General features: G+C 42.2%; 1 protein-coding gene across 1 annotated transcript in view; it reads right to left on the bottom strand.

Annotated features, from left to right (window-relative positions):
• LOC121288600 (potassium channel subfamily K member 2-like) overlaps window positions 1-24,378 on the bottom strand; it is a 190,555-nt gene that overhangs the window by 55,734 nt on the left and 110,443 nt on the right. The window contains exon 5 of the mRNA XM_041207229.1: window positions 1,553-1,670. Within this exon, the coding sequence (XP_041063163.1) occupies window positions 1,553-1,670 (118 nt within the window). The remainder of the gene's footprint in view (window positions 1-1,552; window positions 1,671-24,378) is intronic.

Raw genomic sequence — 24,378 nt, 5'->3', positions numbered from 1 at the left:
GCAAAAATGTTACTTGGTGGGCCATTTAGGGGCCAAGGCAGACCATCAGACCAGGGTCATAGGCCTGAAGAGCAGCAATCTCAGAAGTTAAGTTGTAGCTGACAGGCAGAGAATTAGGGGGAGATGGCCCCAGAACCGGAACATGCAGCAGGAATATTGGGAGTGTTGGAGGGCAACATTGAGAGGAAGTTTGGCTGAGCATAAACAAAATGTTTAGCTGTCTTTTGAGCAATTAAGTCAGGGTTCAGGAAGATTATCAGGCTGAATTTTGGCAGAACCATCAGGTAAAGTGCACAGAGATTTGGACAAAGGCATTTGTCCAAAGTTCAGAAGTGCTGATAGGGCTATTGGAAGTGATATAGAGCAGCCATTGGGGAGAGGCTCCGTAGGAATATCTTGAAATGTGGCGGATGTCGCAGCTGATGCTCTTGAGGATAAATGAATCCAGAATTTCGACAGCCATCAGGAAAATGTGGTAGGGTTTTCAGAGCGATCAGGGTCAACCCAACTGTGGCCACGGGGGCAGGTGGTCAGTTGGGCTGAATAGATGCAGGGCCATGATTCAGCAATGTGAAACAGCAAAATTAGGTAAGTGTGGAATTCACATTTAATACTTCAAACGTTATTTTAGTGTGTGGATGGATAGCAAAGCCAGGGACAAAGTAACATTTACTCACCTTTACCAAGATATCCACCATTCTGCAACAAGTGTTTTGGTACAGTCCCATCCGGTGGCAAAAATTAGGAATTGCAGTAAAAGTTCAAATGAACGATTAAACAGCAGTAACTTCTACAAATTAATTCCTTCTCCAGTTTTCCACTCAAGCACCTTACAGGTTCATTCTATTTCATTTCCTGTGTTTGTAATTGTCCTTTTCCTACCCCTCATTCTGATCCTTTTTAAATACTATGGAGCTGTGATCTCTTCCAGTTCTGATGGTGTCCTTTCCTGAAATGTTATCTTGCCTGTCATCTCCACCTATATCAATGTGTTTCCATTGAATTCAATGGAAATTAAAATCAGAAGAGACGTATTGCAGGCAGCTGATCCAATATTGCCCATTTTCTATGATTGCCCAAAATTAAGGTTTTTAATATGTAATAGGTTAGGAGATTAACTATGGTATAAAAACAATACTACAAAAAACTTACTAAACTATATAGTTTTACACTACCTGAAAGGATCAGAGAATTTCTGTAATAGAAAACAATCTACTACACACTGTATAAAATGTAACTGAAAAAGACAAGACATATCCTATATATTGTTACAGTGTAGTTGTACTTACTACCACAAATTAAAAAAAAGTTAACCACATATCTTATTTTGCATTGTTAATAGTGTTAATTCCGCTTTGTACTGAAAGGGCAACGGGGCCAATTTGTCAAATGGCTCATCTCAATTTGGACAAATCGCTATCAACAAGTTTGTGGATTTTGCTAAAGCTGCAATGTGCTAATCACAGGAGCCTCACAATGCACATCCTTCAAAATTAATAAGGTGAATATAAATCATGAATAATGGATGCAAGATTTATTATAAACTCCTTACCTATGGTAGTTATAATGGTGCCAGCAAAGAAGAAGGAACTGCCCAAGTCCCAGTGGCTGGTTTGATTGGTAGAATTCCCTGCAGGATTAACACCTGCATTTACAGCTTCCATCAGATGCTGTCAGTTTGAAAAGTATACATCAGTAAGCTTCCAAAATCATTAATCAAACATCAGCAAGACATACATAATAAAGCATTAGTTTATTGACATAACTGGACACTGAGTAAGAACACCACCATCTTGTTTGAAGAACATTTTTATTGTTTGTATTATACATGGTTTTTTTGATGGTTTTTATCTCTCACTCACACAGTTGCCCACAATCTTAGACATTGAGCAGAGCCTGAGATTTAGTCTGACAAATGGGATTAAAGTCTTCTCCCTTTTGGGCGGCTGTTACAAGTTCGTAGTGAAAACGTTTGGGAAAGCTTATTTTCAATTTTTGTGCCACAAAAGTACCAATTTATCATTTACCACAGGTTAAGTTAGCAATTTTATTTGGAGTCAATAGGATAGATAGCTGCCTGAGATCTGGAAAAGTCATGTTGCTGTGAACACAGGGATTCTTAAACTGTTTTAATATGAGGAAAGCTGCCAGCTTCCAACAGGTTGCACACAGATAGCACAATACCAAAGATAAAATTGTCTAGTGACTAGGAAGACAGAGTTTTCAAATTGGGCCTCATTACTTTCTAAAGGTGCATTCACATTAGAACTGTCTAGGTACATTAAAATAGCAGTCCAAACGCAAAGTGAAACCTGACACTGGAGTCATACTTCACTTGGCTGGAGAGTCAGGTCAGTCCTTATTACTGCAGTTAAACTACACAAGTTTAGTGTCCATTAAACCAATATCAAAAGTATAAAATAAATGCATCCTAAGAAAAAAATGACAAGGTCATTCTTCTACATTGTCATATATCACCCTCATGCATGCAGAGCCACAGGAAAAGGACATTACGAAAAGTCATTTTCTATTTCAGAGGCCATTTGAAAAGCTTACAATGCTCTCCATACCTTTAACAAATAATGCACTTCCACCCATTTCACTAATCATTTTCATCTTTATTTAAACTCTGTATTTACTTTTATCTCAGTGGCTTAAATTCTTACAGATGCTGTAAAGATAGCTATTTAGAGGACAGTTCTGTACCCACTTTGTCTTGCTTTCCCATCTTCCACAACAAAGAGTTCCAATTTATACATGATTATATTTATCCACATGGTCAAATTGTTCAAATTATTGCAAATATGAATTTCAGATGACAATTTCATTGATTAGAAGATGAAATGCTTGGGACAGTGTTAGAAGAAGAATTGGGTAATGGAAATGTGCACAGAACAGATTTATTTATATATTTATTTTTAAAAATCTCATGACTTTAATGTTACAATGTACACTCTATAAAGTTTCCTTTAATCTGGGCCAAGAGAACAAGAGATAGCTGATTTGAGACTGAGGGCTTTCTCTGAACAGGGTCTTTAACTATTACTTGCATGCCTTGAAAAAATCACAATCACACAATGACTAAACCAAGCTGTATTGTGATGCCAGTAATCTCATAATGTTTAACTTCTCAGTAAATTTTGTTCTTTTTCTCTTTCCCCTAGGTCCTTCTCAGTGGCCAAACCCACAGAAGAACACCACAGAGGAGGAGAATTCTTCTAATGAGGAACCATCATGCACTGTATCATTCCCAAGCAGCAGCTCAGAGAATGACATGTTTGTTGGCTTAGGAAATGAGTTAGAGGGGTCTGCACAAGGCAGTGCACCCAGCACTAGTGCATAGAAGCAGGGGTTAGAGCCAGGAATAGCCCAAAAGACAGCTTACCAGAGGATGAGGTTTTCTCCCAGCTCTCGTGAGGACATAGATGAATACTTCAAGGTCCCAGTTAAAACAACAATGCCAGCTGGCATTTATGTAACATTTCTACAAAATAAAACACCTAACGGAGCTTCACAGGAACATCAGCAAACAAAATTGACATGGACCCACAAAGACTGGCTGCATGTTTCAATTTTGTTTAATATAGAATGAAAAGAATGGTGAAGAGGTAGCAAGGACTGTGAATATTGAGCTGCTTTTTTGTCACATTTTAAGTAAAAAGAAGTTATCAAGAGCATTATGCTATCAACTTCTCACTGGCCTCTATAGCTATTACGTGTTGCCATCCTTCTTGTGGTTGTCCCTCATCTTCATCCAATCGTAGTCCAATGATGCCTCTTCTTGTTACTGTGCCTCCAACAACTCCAGTTCTCACTGCATTGCCACATTTTGCAGAATGGTGCATCCCATTTGATTGAGCTATATTGTAGAGAGCCCCCAGAATGATCAAAATGCCAAAGGTACACTCTATCATGTTCCTGGTGGTCCCAAGACACCTACTGGTGTTGTTCAGGCATGGTGCAGTCTATGATGCCATGGATAAGATAGAAGCCGACCAATGCTAGATATCCAAGAGTACTCTAATTCCAACTGTTAGGGCTGAATTTTCACCACAATGGCAGGCAGGCCAGGAAAATAGAAGGGGGCCACATCATAAGTTCCTCAACTTATTCCTGCCACCAGGGAACTTTCTCAGGACAGTGTACTTCAGGAACCTGGCTTTTCTCTTCTGAGCAATGTGGAATTGTTATGTAGGCTTAAATAAAATTGTATGATTGTCACATTGTTAGTTAATGTTCATATCAAATTGTATTAAATGCATGTTGTGATGGAATCCTGGGTGATATTACACAGATTCCCATGGCTGCTTGAAATTAATTAATGACATAAAGATTGAGTGCCATGGTAACTTTTAACACTGCAGGTGGAGTTTACCCTGCAGATTGACTGCAAGTTTCCTTGTAGAAGATTGAAAGCTTTCAGCAAACAGAACCTCCTCATGCAGAGCTCTTCACTAAAGTCTTCTGAACGGTCTATAAATTCTTTAATGCTTTAATTTTACATTTTTATCACATTTCTACTTCAGTCACACCAACTCATACCTACAACACAATAACAACAATAATAATTGTTTATAAAGTTTAAAAAGCTATAGCCAAAGATTCTGAGCAACAATCTGATGGTACATGATAGATTATAACACATTTAGAAGTGTCTTTGTTCTTGCAATTTTTTATACCAATTCAGTTTAGTTCTTTTCCTCCATTTAATATTTCTACTTTGGGGCTCGAAATTGGTAATTCTGCTTTTCGGGTACGATGTGCCCATTCATTTTGAAGTGGGCAACAGCTAAACTTGGCGTACCCACCACATCTGATTGATCATAACATTTACCTGAGTAGCAGCAGCAGCACTGCCTCTCTGTCCTCCACGCTGCCTGGGCTTTGCAGGGGGCCCCATCAATGTTGTTTGCAGACCATGTGGTGCAGCCAGCCTGAGCCACTTAAAGATTCACTTCTTATTAAAGGGAGGGTGCACACCTGAACTGAAGACTGCTGCAAAATCAACTTGCAAGAATGCAGGAATCACAATGGCAGAGTGCACAAGAGAGCACACTAATCAGTTCAGCGACATCATCTTGGAGGCTCTGGTAAACAAGATGAACTCCAGGAGGGACATTATGTTTTCCTGGGCGGGCAGGAAACCCTCAGGCAGCAGCCTGAAAAGGAAATGAGAGCATGTTGCCAGTGAGGTTCATGTCCACAGTCTGGCTCCCAGGACATGGTAGCAATGCCAGGAAAAATAACATGACTTTACAATGGGTGGTCAAGATGAGAGAAAGCATTCTCACATTGCATCTGATACCCATTACGCCACCAATCTCTCACTCTGAACAATACACCACATCCCTATTTCTCACCCGGCAACACTCCCTGGCAGGCAGGATTCTGAATAATCACACACTGCAACATATGCCTTCCAGGTGTTCCCAGCCTCACACCCGCCTCTCACTGGCTCCACAGACCGCCAGCTATTAAGCTCCTAGCCAGCTATCAAACACAGTGCAACTAAATCACTGATAGTCTGCCCTCTTTCTTAAAGGAAAAAGTTAGCACACAACAACAAAGAAGACTCAGAGAACTGAAGAGGGAGGGAGTTCCAAGTCTCCATCTTGAGTCCCTCCCCTGGAGGAGTTGGCACTCAAAGGTTATGGGGCCCGGGGTGACACAGCCCGTGGCATATGGAGCTGCTAGGCTGCAGGAAAACACTGATAATGATGCAACACCAAGATGCTTGGGGCATTAGCAGGCCTGCCAGACAGTCTCCTGTCACCATTTAGGGTAATAGAGGAATCCAGTTACAAAGTGGAAAAGGACATCATGCAAAGCTTGGAGCCTATCCTTTCCACTGTGAAGGTGATGGAATCCACATGATGGAGAGTCTGGTGGCCATTGCCTCTGGAGCTCTGACAGAATCCTCCTGATGTTATGCTGCTGTAGTGGAAGCTCAGATAGAAATCATGATGAGATCTATGCTTGCTGCCATGCAGGCTCAAACTGCTGCTATTGGCCTCGATCTCAGTGCGCAAAGAGGCATTCAGGTTCTCGCAGCAGTCCAGCACTTTGTCCTTCAACAGTGGGAGTGGCTGTGAAGGACATACCGGCCATTCTCTCTTAGAATGAGAGTATTTGTGCTTCCACTATGTTACTAATCCAGTGCCCTTGCTGTGCCCCTCAGTCAGACAGCCCAGGCTGCTGTCGTCCATACTGAGGTGGTGCAGTTCAAAACCAAGCCTCAAGGCCTAGAACTGCTCAAGGGTGTCCTGCATGGACATCTACAGCCTTCCCCAGTGAAGGTCAGCAGCATTCACCAGCCATGCTGCTGCTACTGAGATAGCAGCTCAATAGAGCTCTAGGTCAGGCAAGGGCATCAGCAAGAGAGGCACTAAGGGAATGCACAAAGGTGAATAGTTCATTATTATTTGTATAATTGGATGTGTCATCCTATAAAAATATTTTGTCAGGGTTTTGGATAGTGGTTTTTATGTTCAATATTGGCCAAAGGAAACATTGTATCAGGGAGTGAGAATTAGATGTGATGGTGGCTCCATTTGGGTTAGGGAAGTTGCTGAAGTTGAAGTAGAGTCCCTCAATTCACTCACTCATTGTCTGTCCACTTATACAGGATCCAGATGCTTTTTCTTCACCTCCTCTTTTCCTCCTGCACTTCTCACTAAACTACCCCTCTCTGCCTCCTCCATTCCATTTCCTGATCATGTTACAGACCAGGAGGCACTGCAACAACTGTCACCATAGCTGGATCGGGTATTCTTATACACTGGATCTTGTAGACCCACTCTTTAGTTAGCACATCTTCAGGTTCCCACCTGATCTTTGTGGGGGGATTCCTGGATTAGACATACATGGTCCAAGTTTCCAATCCTGGCATTGCATCAATCATTTAAGCTGTGTGACTTCAGGATATCTCCATTCAAGGTCTTCCAGCGCATCCAGGGGATACACCTTCATGCGTCTGTCAAGCCAGCAATACCACACTAGCTGCACAGGAAGTGGCAAGTAACACAGCTCCAGACTGGGAAGCAGTGGGAAGTCTCTGTTGCTCTGCCTGAGCTAATGCTGTGCAAACCAATTTTAGCTCCTAAATTTAATTTAGTCTGTATTCTGAATCTTCAAATCAATATAGCCACAATTAGTAAAGAATTGGTTTGAAAGGAAATATATTTTAGATGATCCAATAATGCCACTTGAACTCACTTATAAATGAGTTTTATAATACTTTTATAATATATATAATATAGTATACTTTTTATAATATTCAGTTCAATATAAATGATAAAGGGAGATTTGATACTAGTGTTCAAAATAACAAAGAATATGTAAAATTATTTCCATTAGATAAGTTGAAGAAGCTATGATCTGGATTATCGGTATATATGTATTTTTTTTTGGCTTGGTGGTAGCACTCTCATCTGAGTTACATAATAGCGACAGAAAGGAAAAGACCCTCCAGTCCATCCAGCCTGCCCCATATGTTATAGAGTCATAAAGTCATAGAGATCTACGGCACAGAAAAATGCCCTTTGGCCCATCGTGTCTGCACCAATCAACAAGTACCTAACTATCCTAATCCCATTTTCCAGCACTAGGCCCATAGCCTTGTATGCCTTGGCATCACAAGTGCACATCCAAATACTTCTTAAACGTTATGAGGGTTTCTGCCTCTACCACCCTTTCAGGCAGTAAGCTCCAGAACCCCACCACCCTCTGGGTGAAAAATTTCTTCCTCACATCCCCTCTAAACCTCCTACCCCTTACCTTAAATCCATATCCTCTGGTTATTGATCCCTCCACCAAGGAGAAAAGTTCCTTCCCATCTACCCTATCTATGCCCCTCATAATCATGTTAGAAGGTCATGGTTTCAAGTTCTATTCTAAAGACTTGAACACATAATCTAGGTTTATATTCCAGTACAGTGCTGAGGGAGTGCTACACTGTCAGAAGTACAGTCTTTTGGATGAGATGTTAAACCGAGGTCCTGCCTGCTCTTGGGTGGATGTAAAAATTACTGTGGCTCTATTCAAAGAGCAGATTAGTCCTGACCGATATCTCAATCAACACCACTAAAAATGACTATCTGGTCTTTATCTCATTGCTGATTGTGGGGCTTAGCTATGGCAAATTTGCTGCTACATTTCCCCACGTTATAACAGTGATTACACCTCAAAATGTATATTATTGGCTGTAAAGCACTTTGAGACATCCAGCACCTTGGGATGTTTTAGATGTTAATGTTAAAGGTGCCATATAAATACAAGTTGATGCTGTTGCTGTTAACATCAAGAAATATGCTATATTAAATCAAGCTCTTTCTTTGTTATACTCAGGGAGATAAGAGGAAACATTTTTATACAAAACATTACCATAATGTGGGATGCTTAATCATAAGTGTGATTAGTGCTAAATCAATTACAACATTCAAAAAGGTTCTGGATAATTACTCAAAGTAGAAAAATATAGAAGTACACAGGATGAAAGCATGAAAATGGGACTATGCAAAATTAGCTCTGGAAAGGACCCTAAATTTATCACAGGCATGAAGACCAAATAGCTTCCTGAGAATAATAAATAATTGCTCAGCATGGAACAGTGCTGATAAAATGCACTCATTTACAAATACTACTTTGAGAATATTTGGCTGACTGCCAATACACACAGCACCCACTTGTAGGGAATTCACATAAAGAGAAGTAACACTAGAAGAAATTTGCATTTCTAAAATGTGATACTCACAGTCACATCACATAAAAATGGGAATTCACACAAAGACATATCTGGATGAGTGCTTCTGTCTTTAAGTGTTATTTAGTACAGCAGTGAGGTAGATAGGGATGCCGCAATGTGACACTTTGACAGCGTAATAATAATAATAAAAATAATAGTTACCTTCAGAACAATAAGCTTGTTTCCATAAGATATTTTGGTAGCATAATAACAGCAAAAATGTGCATTGAAAACAGTGAACTAAATGGAGTTAAAAGGGAAACCCTCCAGTGGCTGGAGTCATACCTATTAAAGAGAAAGACAACTGTGATTGTCAAAGAACAGCCATCGAAGCCCTTGGACATTGCCATAAGTGTTTGTCAAGGGAGCAACCTCAATGCAACCATCCTCAGCTTCTTCATTAATGACCTTCCATCTGTCACAAGCTCTAAGGTGGAGCTGTTTAGCAATGATTCACAGTATTTTATCTCTATTGCAAACTCCTCTGAATTTTCCACCCCCACTGGCATTGGGCATCATGGCGGTCATGAGCGGACATTATGGCAAGAAGGCCAAAAATCAGTTTTACGCCGTCATGAAACCAGTTTGTGATCTTCTGCTCCAACTGTCAATGGTGGGCTGCATTTCCCACAACCGCATGTCGGGAATGTCATTTTAATACATTTGCATCTAATTATCAGCCCTCCTCACCAGAACCATACCCCTACGCTGGACCATCCGGGCAGGTCGGCGTGATAAGATGGTTGCCTTACACTGGCAGCACGGAAGAGGCCATTCATCCATTTTCTGCACTGTATGGCCTACCTCTTGTGTGCAGCATTGGCACTGATCACCTCTGTCACCACCTCCCAAGCCAGAGTGGTGAGACTGATGGGCCTCCTGCGAACACAGCGGGGTTTGAGGACATCGCGATGGGCCTCCACAGTATCAAGAAGGTATCGCAGTGATGTTTCACTGAATCAGGGGCTGCACTCTTCTTGGTTTTGGGGGCCATGTCTTCACCAGAGCAGTCCTAGGCTACAAGCATTGAGAAGTGTGCGCAGGGTTACAACTTAAATATGGCGCCCTGTGTGAGGAAGTGGCGAGGTAGCATGTGGTGGGCAAATCAGGGGCCACCTGCCAGCAAGACTATGTGTTTCCTGTGGCTACATAATTAATCAGGCAGGAATGGGATGAAATGGCGCGAAAAGCTGCCATTGCAGCCGGCAGTTAAAACGTCCTTTTTGCCGCCTGCTTTTGCACTTTATGCGTACCTGGGATGATTCTGCCCAGTGGCTCATTCTTTCTGAATGTACTTTTGTGGCAGCCTACAACACACTTCCCCAAATTCCTCTGACTATGGCTTTTTGTGAAACCTGACCCTGCCAACACTGCCCTCTTCCACACACACACCCCACCAACCCCCTTCCCCACCACCATCACCACACCCCCGCCCCCCCCAACTGCCAAGATGTTTAAAGATTTCATGGAGAGCAAAAAGGGCAGGTTGGGAGAAACTACTTCTGCTAGTTGGGGAGTCTACAGTTTGGGAACATAGTCTAAAATTATAGCCAGAAATTAGGAAACATTTCTTCACACAAAGTATAATAGTCATTTGGAACTCTCTTCTGCAAACAGCAATTGATGCTAGATCAATTGATAATTTTCAACTGAGGCTAATAAATTTTGCTAGTCAAAGGGTTTAAGGAACATGGGGCAAGAGCTGGTGTACAGAATTGGGTCGCAGGTCAGCCAAGGTCTGATTAAACATGCAGAACAGGCTCAAGAGGGTTAATTGCCTACTCTTGTACCTATGCTCCTATGTTTCTTCCACCCACAATTGACGGCTATGCCTTCAGCCTACAATTCATATAACCATAGAATGATACAGCACAGAAGGTGACTATCTGGCCCATCATGGCTTTGAAAGAGCTATCCAATTAGCCCCACTCCCCTGCTTTTTCCTCATTGCCCTGAATTTTTTTCCCTTTAAGTATTTATCCAATTCCCCTTTTTAAAGTTATTATTAAATCAGCTTCCACCACCCTTTCAAGCAGTGCATTCAAGATCACAACAACTCGCTGTGTATTTTTTTTCCTCATGTCATATCTAGTTTGTTTGCCAATTATCCTAAATCTGTGGATCTCCTGGTTACCAATGCCCCTGCCACTAGAAACAGTTTCTCCTGACTTACTCAATGAAAACTTTCAACACCTCTATCAAGTCTCCACCTATCCTTTTTTGTCATAAGGAGAACAACTCCAATTTTTCTAGACTCTCCATGTAACTGAAGTCTCTCATCTGTAATATTTGAGAAAAGTACTGCGGATGCAGGAAAGCTGAAATAAAGATTTAAAAACATAATGGAAATACTCAGCAGGTCTGGTAGAATCTGTGCAGTGGAAGAAGGAATTAACGTTTTAGGTTGATGACCCTTCATCAGAACTGAGAATGCTTAGAGGCGCAACAGTTTTTAAGTCTATGTACACAACATCAGTCACATTCCGCTCATCCACCCTCCCCATTACTTTATCAAATAAATTACCTTCTCAAACTCTTCCACTTCTCTACCTTTCTCTTCTCCTTTAAGACCCTCCCTAAAATCCAACACTTGATGAAGCTGTTGATCATCCATCCTATTATGTCTTTAATCAGACTGGTGTTTGTTTTAGCCTGATTACTTCTCCGTGCAGTGCTTTGGGATATTTTCTACATTAAAACCTTTACATGAGTATGAGTTACTGCAGTTCATAACTTCACACTTGCCGTATTAAACTTCATTGTCACATAACTTTGCAAATTGCATGCTCAACAATTCACAGCTTTAATTACAAAATATAATCAAAATCTATATATAATACAAAAAAACAGGGGAGAATTTTCTCCCTGTCGGGGGGTTGTGCGGGGTTGGGCACGGGCGGGTGCGCAGCTGATCGCGCCCCTGATCAGCTGGGCACCGCCATTTTATGTGGGCGGGCCAATTGATGTCCGCCTACCGTGGCGCATGCCTGGAAATGCTGAGCACTCCCTGTGCAGGCCAGAGGCGTTGCCTGAGTCGGGAGTGTACTCTTTCGCGCATGTGTGCAAAAGAGCACAGGAACCTCCCTGAGGAGATTACTTTCACTTATTATACATTGAGTAAAAGTAAAAAAAAATTTAAGGACATGTCCTTTCATGTGAAACTGTCACATGAGCTGGGACATGTCCATTAATTTTATTAAAAATTTTTCAAACACTTTAAAAACGTTCATGGAACCTCATCCCGCCTGTGGATGAGGTTGCATGAAAAATGCAAAGGCTGCCTGGGCTCTTCGCCTGGATGGGCAACTCAGCTAATTGCTTTCTTGGCTTTTTAAATGGCCTTAATAGGCCTTTCACAGTTTGGCGTCTCGCCGAACTGAAAATCTAAATGATACGCGGTAACATTGGAACGCACAACCGACGTCACCGCACATCATTGTACATCTTGGCAAGCGGGCCACACCCCCACCTGCCGAGCCAAAGATTCTGCCCCAAGAAATGTCTTAGATGTTTTGGAACATTGGCCAAAATTTTCCATGCCCGCCAGCATTGGGCGTGGTCAGTGGCGTGAGCGATTGGATGCCTTTCCCACCATCAGACGTTGGAAACCTCATTGTAATACATCTGCATATCATTATTAGGCCAGCCCATCGCAATCGACCCCCCCCCCCCGCCGCCCCCCCAACAAGCTGGATCGTCCACCCATGTTGGTGGGAAAACACGCTGACGTGTTTCACAACAGCACATAAGCAATTTGCATCTGGCAGGCTGCACTTTGTTTGGGACTCCAGGGTTTGTTTTCCTACCTTGCTTCAGTCAACACTTGTAGTCATCAATGCCAGGCTTCACAGACAGCACCACATCACTTTTACGGGGGTTCACAGCAGGTTTCTACCTACCGGAACAGCCAAATGTGGGTGGCTTTTCAATGGCTGCAAGGCAAGGTTTTGCTTGGCAAAGGGGGAGAAGTGGCCTCAGGCAAGGGAAGAGGTTGAAGGACAAGGGCTGTACTGGGCAAGGGGGGTAACTCAGGGTATGTGTGGGGCACATGTTGACCTGTGCAGGTGGTCTCAAGGTGGTGAGGGCTGAGGAGGCAGTCTCCAGAGGAGATGAGGCCAGATGGACATGTGTGGGTATGTGCGTGAGAATGGCTGGTGATGTCCCTTGAGTTGGCAGTGAGTGAGATGCCAGTGAATTTATGATGGGCTTGAGTGGGTGAGTTTAGGGTGATGAGATGGTTGCCGTACCCTGGCTGCACAGATGAGATCATTCGTCCGCTATCTACATTGGATGGCCAACTTCTTCTGTGCAACACTGGCACTGATCACCACTGCCACCACCTCCCAAGCCTGGATGGTCACGCCACTGCCAATTCTGCAGCTAGAGTGGGGATAGAGGACACTGCGGCAGGCCTCCACGGCAGCCAAAAGGCATTCCAGGAACGTGTCACTAAACCTGGGGGCTGCAGTCTTTTTGCCTTTCATGCCAAATAAAAAGCCAATAAAGCAATTAGCTGAGCATGCCTTTTACTGCAGTAGTCCTGGGCTGGAAGCACTGAGACGTGTGCACGCATCTGGACTTTAAATGTGGCGCCTGGTGTGATGAAGCAGCGGGTTGATGGTTTGGTGGGCAAATGAAAGCCTGCCCACCATTGAAACGTGTTTCCCAGGAACGCATAACTAATGCGGTGGGTTTGGGACAATGCGGCATGAAAACCCGCCATTGCGGCCAGTGGGAAAAACGTCATTTTATCTGCCTGCTACCACAATTAGTGCAAACCTGGGATGATTCCAACCATTGCATGGGTACCAGGAGCAGCTTTGGTACGACTGACCTGAAATCTCCATGGAGAGGGAGAAGCCATTTTGACCACAAGGCCTGATTCCAACAACTTGACAAGCTGCAAGCATTTCTCAGGTGCTCACAGGCAGCTCATCATTGTGCGGTGTTGGGCGTACACAAAATATGGTGACTTCGCCATGAAACCAGACTAGAAATTTTCTCCTGCATCTATGTCAAATCTTGTGACTTTATTGCGAGAAATATAGTTTCTGCATAAAATTAAGCCTCACGCATGATCTTGCGATAGAAATCTTGAATCTCGGGAGGTTTTTCTACTGCCTTGATTTATGAACATATGAACTTGGAGCAGGAGTAGGCCATTCAGCCCATCTGCTTGGTGGCCTCAACTCCACTTTCCTGTCTACCACCTAATACCCTTTCACACCCTTGTCAATCAAGAATCTCTCACCTTTAAAATATTCAATGACCCTGCCTCCACAGCTTTCCCTATAAGTTAACTCCTTCATCCTGTCAATCAGTCAAGTGAACCTTCTCTGAATTGCTTCTTATGCCATTATATCCTTTCTCAAGTAAGGAGACCAAAACTGTGCACATTACTCCAGATGTGGTCTCACTAACTGTAGCAAATCTTCCCTACTTTTATATTCCGCTTCCCTTGCAACATGCAACATTCTATTTGCCTTCCTAATCACTTGCTGCACCTGCATACTAACTCTTTGTGATTCATGTGCTAGGACACCTAGGTCACTAGACACCTAGATTTTTGCAATCTTTCTCTACTTAAATAATATACCGCTTTTCTATTCTTGCTGCCAAAGTGGACAAGTTCACATTTCCCCACATTATACTCCATCTGCCAATGTTTTGCCCACTCACTTAACCTGTCCAAATCCCTTTGTAGACTCTTTATGTCCTCTTCACAATTCATTTTCCTATATCTTTGTGTCATCAACAAATTTAGCAACCTTGGATATATTTGCATGAAGCTTCTTATTGGTAATGTTAGAAAAGGAAAATTGACATGCAAATATAAGCAAACTGGAACAGTTCCTATCCATTAATAAAGCAATGGGCATGCATTTTGTCTTATTTGTCCCTTTCCTGTCCAAAGTCCTTGAGCCTGTTGTTGTCTCTCAAATCCAGGCCCATCTTTCCCAGAGCTCTTTGTTTGAATTCTTCCAATCAAGTTTCCACCCTACCCACAGAACCAAAACAGCTCTTATCAAAGTGACAAATGACATCCCATGTGATGTCCTCTTCATCCTTCTTGACCTACCTGCAACATTTTGACGAGGCTGACTAAACAATCCACCTCCAACAGCTCTCCACTGTCATCCAGTTGGGTGGGACTGCTCTCAACTGCTTCCACCCTTACCTATCTTACCATAGCCAGAGCATCACATGCAGTGGCTTCTCTTCCTGCTCGTGCACTATTACCTCTGGTGTAACCCAAGGATCTAACCATGGCCCCCTCCTATTTCTCCTCTACATGCTGTCCCTCAGCTTCATCATCTGAAAGCACAGCACTAGTTTTTACATATATGCTGACAACACCCAGCTCTACCTCACCACCAACTCTCTCAACTCCTCCACTGTTGCTAAAATATCACACTGCTTATCTGATATCCAATACTGGATGAGCAGAAATTTCTTCCAATGAAATATTGGGAAGACTGAAGCCAATGTTTTTGGTCCCTGATCCAAACTCTGTTCCATAGCTATCAACTGAATTCTTCTCCCTGGCAACAGTCATAGAGATTAAACCAGTTTGTTTGCAATTTTGTCATAGTTGACCCTTAAATTATATTTCAACCACATATTCTCCCCATCATCAAAACCTTCTATTTCCACTCCATTACATCACCTGACTGCTCCCCTCTCTCACTTAATCTGCTGCTGAAGCCATCATCCATGCCTTTGTTACCTCAAGATTTGACTATTCCAACACACTCCTGGCTGGTCTCCCACATTCTAACCTCCGTAAACTTGAGGTCATCAAAAACTTTAATGCCCATGTCTCACACCAAGTCCTGTTCACTTACCACCCCTGTGCTCGGTGAACTACATTGGCTCCCGGTCAGGCAATGACTTGATTTTAAAATTCTCATCCTTCTTTTCAAATTCTTCCATGGTCATGCCCCTCACAATTTCTGTATTCTGCTCGAGCCTCACAAGTATTTGTGCTCATCTAATTTTCGCTGCTCCAAATTTTAATCGCTCCACCACTGGTGGACAATCCTTCAGCTTCTTAGATCCTAAGCTCCGGAACTTGCTCCCTACAGTTCTCTGCTTCTCTACCTCACTTTCCACAAGACAATCCTCTTAGACCAAACTTTTGATCACCTTGATAGGTGTCATAGCTTGTTTTGTCGTGCTCCTGTGAAGCTCCTTGAAACATTATTTAAATATAAGTGGATATTGTTTGCTCTTAGAACATTACATTGGGAATTCTGGAGTAAACAACCTCAAAAAGCACCTGGAAAATTCCAAACATGTAAGTCAAGTTGCAAAGCACAACAGTTGATAGCAGGCTTCTTTAGCTCGGGTTAGAAAGCTTTAGGCCAGAATGTTACAAATGCTGAAGCAAATTTTTTGCCCAGCTATTACACAACATGGATTAACCATTGCATTTGTGGATCATTTCATGAAACTCAGTAAGTTGATGCAGCCCAAATCAAACACTGCAGAAGAATTTTCCTGTGGGAATACATGAGGCACTGTAAAGCTCTTGCTAGCCACCATTCTGAATCAGTCATAACTTGCTAAACCAGGCCTGATTGCTTTAATGGTGGATAAGAGCAATGATATTTGCATTATCATCAGGTATTTTCAATAGACCCACCAGACACTTAAAAGTTTTCAAAACAGACCTCATGGTCATGGAAATATATAATATAGAAAACATCCAAAATCTGTTTAGTGCAATAAATTTTGTTTTTGCCAGTCACCATATTCTGTGGGAGAATGTTATTGGTTTCCCTTCTGACTCTGCCAAAATCATGATGGATAAAACAGCAAGTTCAGTGTAGCCTTGTGTTTCCCATTTTGCACATCTTGCAGCAAAGGATGCTGTTAAAGCAGTCTCAAAACCAGTGGAAGATCTGCTAGTGGACATTTTATTACTATTTTAGTGGTAACGTAAAATGAAAAGAGGTATACAAGCAATACCAGCACTGATTTGATACAAATGAGCTTCAACTAACAAAACACGGAGTAACAAGTGGCTTACTCCCTGCTGTTCGGTAGCAAAATGTAATAATTAATGGGAGCTCCTTAAAATCTATTTTAGAAGCATTAATCAAACAGAAAAAAAGAAAAACCTGGCTGAGTTCAGCCAATTCAAACCAGCTTACAAGGCAAGGAAATGCATCTTTGCTTTTTTTTCCTTAAGTAGAGGCTCGATGATTTATTAGCCTACAATGATTTTCATCCAAGCTGAGGATTCAAGGGTTGCCTACCTCCGGCAAGAAAGCATTAACTGCTAAAAGCTCTGCTCAATCAATTTGTGAAGCCAGATGTGTTAAGCAGTGCCCATGCTGTAACTATGGTGGATTTCCAAGAATTAATGAATCAGAAAGAGGACAAGACATTGTCTGTTACCATTAAAGCTTTAGAATGCTACACTTCTGGATTGGAGTCAGAAACTGCTAAAAAAAATTACCATTAATAGACAAAGTTCTTCAGGCAGTGCGGCTGCCACTTCTAGCTAAAAAATACTGGATCATGAAGAAGGTACAATTCTTAATCTACTGACATGATTTCCATCTATAACAAAATCTGATGATGAAAAACAATCATGAATCTGTGGGACCAGTGTCAAGTAGATCCTGAACTGCTTGATTGCCACCCAGGGTTAACAAGACCGATTGAGTGGTAGGGGCAAGAGCTGGATCTTAACAAAATGGGGAAACAAGAAAACTAGTATCCAGCACTTTGGAAATTGATCGTTAAATTTTTGTTTCTCCTTCATGATCAGGCTAGCATGAAGCATCTTTCCTCCCACCTAATGAGGAAAAACTAAATGACTTTCCAATCCAGAATGTGCAGCAAAATTTTATCTGCAGTGCTCATAATGAAAGCAAAATGATGGATCCTGCTATAATCTGAAATCTCCCCAAAACCTACAGGAAATTGCTCAACTTGCAACATTTCAGCAGATGTCATTGGAATCACGCTCATTTCTACCTTAAATTAAGATGCAAAGCGGTGATAACAGGTAAATTTTTTTTTTGAAAATTGTACATTAAGCATTTTTAGAAGCAGTATAGTACAGGGGAGAACTTTTTTTTAGGTCATTGGAGATAAGGGTGAAGGTGGGATAGGCCAGAAAAATTAGAGAAGATTGCATTGGGCCAATTTGCCAGCATGATCCCATCTTTATCAGCCTTTCTTAGAGGTGGGTTAGTGGAGGAGTCAGGAATCCTCACGGCTGAGGTAGGAAGGCTATTGAATTCATGAAGGAGGCAATTAAAAGGGATTTTCCCAGTGGAATCTCTCTTTCACAAACTGTGTCTCCAAGCTAGCATTACACGAGAGCACAACAGGAGGAACTTCCTTTGTGACACTGACAAGCTGAGAAGGCTTTGATCAATTACACTGAAGAGTTGAGAAATGGACTGGCTCTGAGGTGGCCTTGCAAAGCTCTCCTGTCAGAAAATGCTATTGTTGCTTTAAAGGCAAGTTCCAACTGCCTGGAAGGCCTTTCACCCAAGCAGCAGTTCACCCACCCTCAGCTGCATTTCCCTAATGCCAGCCTTCAGAGTAGCATGGGAATAGCTTACGCAACTACACAGTCCCCATCTGGTGAGGTCTAGGGCAGGGAGCCTTCACCAGCAGAAGCAGAAACTGTCTTCTCCACAGTCACATGTGCTCCCACAGGACTGACAGAATGGCCACCAACATACATGTTGAAGGTGGTGAGATGCGCAATGGAGTGTCTACCAGCAAGGGACCATCTATCCTGAAATGTGAAAGTGCCGGTGCCTCATGAGGTTGAGGCTCGTGCACAGGTCACTGCTGATATCCGCATCCTTATGGCGCAAGACCACTTTCCCAGTGGACCAGGTAGGCACACAATGCCAGTGCCTGACAAGGTGCCTGTCACTGGAGGGCCAACAGCCCCGTTAAATCTCTGTCCCAACTTCCCACAACCCCATCGGCAGAATCTTTAGGTTGGTGGGCAGGCACGATCAGAGGGCCCGGGGTCGGCCAGGAAATGGACCACCGACCAACTTCGACCCCCTTGCGCAATTTCACACTGGTTGGCCAATTAACGGCCAGCCAGTGTGAAATGCGTACTGAAAAGCTCAGCGCTGCCAGGGTGGGGCAAGAAAATGTCAACGTGGCTGCAGGCCAACGCTGAGAGAAAGCTCCCTGAAGGCAGAGAGCTATCTCAAGGAGCTGCAGGCTCGAAAATCCTCAGATAAAGTTTTGAAAAGCAGCAAAAGATGTCCAAACATCCCAATCAGGCTCCTGAAAATATACATGATAAAAATGCTGTCCACCAATTTTTATTTATATTTTATTTATTCACACAAAAGTCATTCACCCTTGGATGAAGTTTCATGAAAAATATAAAGGCCGCCTGGCTGATTTGCCAGTCCGCCAACTGTAAGGTTGGACGGGCAACGTAAAATTAAAGATAATTGCGTCATTAATGACCTTAAGTGGCCTCATAATTGTCAGCAGGCGCACTTCTGACTTTTGCGCGTGCCCACCAACCGAAATATCGCGCAAGCGCAGGATGATGTCAGGACGCTCACCCGACATCATCGCGCACGATTTCATGTCGGATCGGGTCAGGTGCATGCCCGCTTGAACAGCATGAAATTCTGCCCCATGTCTCTGATTCTTGCCAAGTTGTGAGATCTTTTCTCCTGAATGGAGTGAAAGCAGGGAGCTGGGAATATTCGGAATGGTTTTTGTTCAGAGGAATGAAGGACAACATGTGAATATGGTGACTGTGAAGCATGGAGCAAGAGAGCAATGTGCTGCGAGTGGGTGTGAGTGTTGCTTGCTCAGATGGTTTTGTGAATCCCTGCAGAGAGAAGAATGAGTGAAGGTACAAGATGTGTTGTACTCAGGTGTTTTGTACTGGAGGTTTCTGGGAAAATCAGAATGAGGGGCTCGGCCTGAAAGTGTTACGCCATTTATCTATCATACTCTCCTGAGGCCCTGGATCCTCCTGATCCACTGCCTTCATGTTCGAGGGGCCTCACAGATGCTGCTCGCTTCCTCAGCCACTTTCATTTATGCCTGCTTGGCTGAAGAAGCTGTCCTCTTCCTCCTCTGGGGGAGAAAGGAAAACCCAAAACACACCCTGTTCTGAGCACTGTACATCAATCGTAAAAAAAGAGCATTGCTTTTGCTGCTCAATCCAATACCAATAAATAATTCTACCCATTATTGCCATAAAATTATGCCAGGGCCTTGGGTGTACACTAGGACCTTGATTTGCAGCTTGGAATGAGGGTCCTGGCTGAAACAGGTTGGTGCTTAGGCTACCTATGTAGAGATTCCCAGGTAAATAGTATCAGGCAAGAATTGAGCAAGAACTGGGTGATAAATAAAGCACCATAATTTTAAGACCACTATTGCTCCTTTTTCAACTGGAAAGTGACTTAAAATCAGCCCCAAAATATTCTGAACTGGCTTTTTATCCTCTCAATGGTTGAAATTTCTGATATCTATGATATAGACAATATATATCTTTCACATAAACATAATGAAATTTAACTATAAAATTGAAAATCCTGAAAATGTACGGCATGTTAGTTAGCATCTGTAAAAAGAAGACAGATTAACATTTCAGGTAATAGCCTTCATTGGAACATTATCTTTTCTCTTTACAGATGGTTACTAACCTACTATTCTGCATTTTTCCATAATGCTTTGTTTTTGTTCTGGATTTCCAATATTACATTTCCCAATAATTTTTTTTAACATTTTGTTTGAATGCTCCAGCCTCTCTCCAAAGCCTGGGGTTCAGTCTGATACTTCTTCCCTCGGGTTACCATTTTTTGAATTAAAGAGTTGTCATTAAGTCAATGGCTGCACTCTGCAGGGTGCAATGTCCAAGCATCTGCAGTGCAGAGGATATTCCAGCATACATCAATATGATTTTCTCAGTCCAACTGCATGTCTTCTTTAGCTTGTAACAGTATTTACCAATTGATTTTTTTTTATGAATTAGCTGGACAAAGAATTCTAAAAGTTATTTCAGATTAAAGTTTCATATAGAAGCTAATATAGATGCTTTACTTTTTTTTCAGCAAGAGACATTCTTAAAGGGATAACGAGGGGGATAAAATTGCAGAGGGCTTGATTAATGTCTGTGCTTCACTTGCGTTTATCATTTGAAAACTTATTGTTTGTGGAAAGATTTAGAATTTGAAGATGATCATTTATAGAAAATGTATTTATTCTCTTTGGCGCAGAAGTCCTTTGTGCTGCAATGGGATTTCTGAAACTCTTTGGCTTTTTTGAATGATTTGAAATGGTTGTACTAAGTCAATTTTGAAAGCTTACTTCAGGTAAATATTTAAAAGGAAAGGCTATACCTCAAGCCAGCAAAACACATCCAAGAAGAAGGACACCTTTTGTCGCAGGAGAGTTGTCCTGGTTTCTGGATGTGATTTCTAAAGATGACAATACTTCTTTGCCTTTGTGACCTCCCAAACCAATGTTCAGTCTGGTTTCAGAAAGCAAGCTGGGTAGATTGCCCCAACAAATGCTGACTTTTTGCAATCTGGAGCTGGGTCCTCTCAGGCCTGAGCTTGTTTAAGTCACCAACCATGAACATCTCCTGTGCTTTTGAATGAAGCAGCTACCCTCCTCTCACACTGCAGTCACTTGCTGAGGTGGGCAGTGAGGGGAGGAAAAATATCTCAAAGAAGCAGTACAGGTGAAAGGGAATATTTTAGACACTAGGGACTCACATCAGGATGAAAAATAATCTGTAGGCCCTTCTGGAAACCAATAAAACCACAAAGTTGTTTGAAATCTTTGTGTGTAGAGAGTGGTCCTACAGTATCTGGTGACCCTGCCACTTTAATTGACATGATTATTGGTTGATACTTGAGCACATATTGTCATAAAGATAGAAGGATTGGGGCATGTGTTCAGTATGATTGATAATATAGAAGATTGTTCTCTTCAATGATGAGCTGCTAAATTGCTCTGGCTGCAGGCAATCATGAAACCTCTCCTTTTGAACATCCTCTATGCCATCTGTGTGCTTTTCCTCATTACATCAAAGGTCCTCCTCCAGTGACGACAGGAAAGTGGGCACAGATCTGAGTGATGTGTTGCTGGTCATCTCACACACCAACTGCATTTCAATTGAGTGGCAGGCTTTGCAATCCACGAGAACAGTTGCATTTGTGAGAGAGCTCGCGGAGTGACATGAACCCAGTGATTGACACCTGAATCTGGGAAATCCTGCCATCTATGCGAACACCAGACTCTTATCTTGCGGTTTCCATATGTCCATGGAGAAAATGATGAGTGTATCTGCTCCAATAAATGTGGCATCTATCTCCTGTTCAATGCAACTATAGGCTGCAGACTGACAAATGTTGCTGACATCCCCTGTGACAGTCTGGAGGGAGTTTAAACAGTATGCCTCAAACTTATTTCTGCCTTCCTAAAGAACTGAAGTCTTCTTATGTACTGTTCCTTGGCCAGTTGCAGGTATTTTCTTCTGGGTCCATATTGTTAGGGATATTAAGTATTCCTCTGTGCACACATCCTTCAAATTTCTCACCCTGAAGCTGTAATCATGTCCCTGTCAATGTACCTCCATCATTTCTTCCTCTTCAACTATAGTGAACCCAGAATAAGAGTCACGTGGGCAACATACCTCTCTTTGAAGTCAAGTGTATTTCTGGGGCAGCAGTGAGGGGAGGAAAAATATCTCAAAGAAGCAGTACAGGTGAAAGGGAATATTTTAGACACTAGGGACTCACATCAGGATGAAAAATAATCTGTAGGCCCTTCTGGAAACCAATAAAACCACAAAGTTGTTTGAAATCTTTGTGTGTAGACAGTATCTGGTGACCCTGCCACTTTAATTGACATGATTATTGGTTGATATTTGAGCACATATTGTCATGAAGATAGAAGGATTGGGGCATGTGTTCAGTATGATTGATAATATAGAAGATTGTTCTCTTCAATGATGAGCTGCTAAATTGCTCTGGCTGCAGAGTTTGCCCCCATTATCCTGTCTTTGGATGAATACACCACTTTAAGGCTGGGCTCACTTTCTGACAACAGACAGTTCCGCTAAAATTTAGCATACATTTCCGAATTGGTATAAATCAAACATGCCAGAATTACTTTCACAAGAAGTAGTTTCTGATGTCTCCCTGCTTAATAATCATTAAGTTCAATTTGATTGATTGTTAGCTTGTCTCTAAAATGGCTGGTGACAAACTTTGAACTCCATTTGTTATATTTCAGAAAGCCAGGTGGTGATCGATAGAATTGGAGTCAATCTGTACATACTTTAAAAGCATTTACTTACGGAGATGCACATTGCAAACATGAACCTCCTCATCCAACATCCATAGTTTTAGTCTGTTTATAGGGACAGAAGTGAATCCCCAGTTAATGTCCACTACCTGGGTACAATTTAACACAGATTCCTTTCTCTCTTTTTAAATAAAATTTAGAGTTTATGTGTACAGCCAAAAGTTCAAATTAAATTAAATCAAAGACCTCCATCATTCTCTACAAAGTATTACATTGCAAGACACCCATCCTCTAGGACCCATAACAATTTATTCATATGTGCATTTCTTTTTACAAAACAATCCATTGGTTGATGACTTGCATCAGCCCATTTAATATTAGACATTTATTTTTCTCTCCAGAATTTGTTTCAAGCCAGCAAGATCAATCTGCAATCTTATTTTAGGATTTACAGGCTGATCATCAACCTGCTTGGTCACATTATGAACAGACCTTCTGTAGCCTTCAAGTCCTGAAGTGGAGCTTCTGGCCAAAGGTAGGGATGCTACCACTGCACCACAAGACCTCCCCCATACATCACCCCACAAGGAACAGTTATCTGCATAACACCCATTGTACTGAATCTCACCTAAAATGGTCAAAAATAGGATCCCATATCCACACCCTCCAGAAGAGCCAGTGTTTCAGGGACCCAAGTACTCTTATCAAACTTTTTTTTATTTTCTTAGTTTCCAAAACCAAAGGGCAACATTTCCCATTCTTACCCATCAGAAATCTTATGAAACCAGGGTAAAACATGCCTGATCAGGTGTAAAATCGTGCAAGAAGACCTCGGATGAGCATCCTGACGTCATCCCGCACTCAAGCAATATTTCGCTCAGCGGGCAGGCACAAAAGTCGGAAGCGCCCACTAGCAATTAAGAGGGCAATTAAGCGCAATTGTCTCCAATTTTTCATGATCCGCCCAACCTTATGGTTAGTGGACAGACAAATTGGCCAGATGGACTTTGCATTCTTCATGGATGAGGTTTCTGTTATTAAATAAAATAAAAATAAAAATGGACAGCATTTTTATCATCTATATGTTCAGGCATCTGATAGTGATGTCTGGACATTTTTTTGCTGATTTTCAAAACTTTATTTCATGGTTTTCAGGTCTGCAGTTCCCAGCGGCAGCTCTCTGCCTTCAGGAAGCTTTCTCTTAGCGCTCACCAGTGCCCATGGAAATGTCATCACCCACCCTCCTCCCACCCCGCAGTGCTGAGCTGTTATGCATGCGTTTCATGCTGGCTGGCCGTTAATTGGCCAACCAGTGTGAAATTGTGGTCGCAGGGCGATCTCGGTGGGCAGTCCATTTC

The sequence above is a fragment of the Carcharodon carcharias genome, chromosome 2 (assembly GCF_017639515.1).
Source record: "Carcharodon carcharias isolate sCarCar2 chromosome 2, sCarCar2.pri, whole genome shotgun sequence".
Lineage (NCBI taxonomy): Eukaryota > Metazoa > Chordata > Chondrichthyes > Lamniformes > Lamnidae > Carcharodon > Carcharodon carcharias.
The sequence above is the reverse complement of the archived record's forward strand: the minus strand, read 5'-3'. Positions and strand labels throughout refer to the sequence as shown.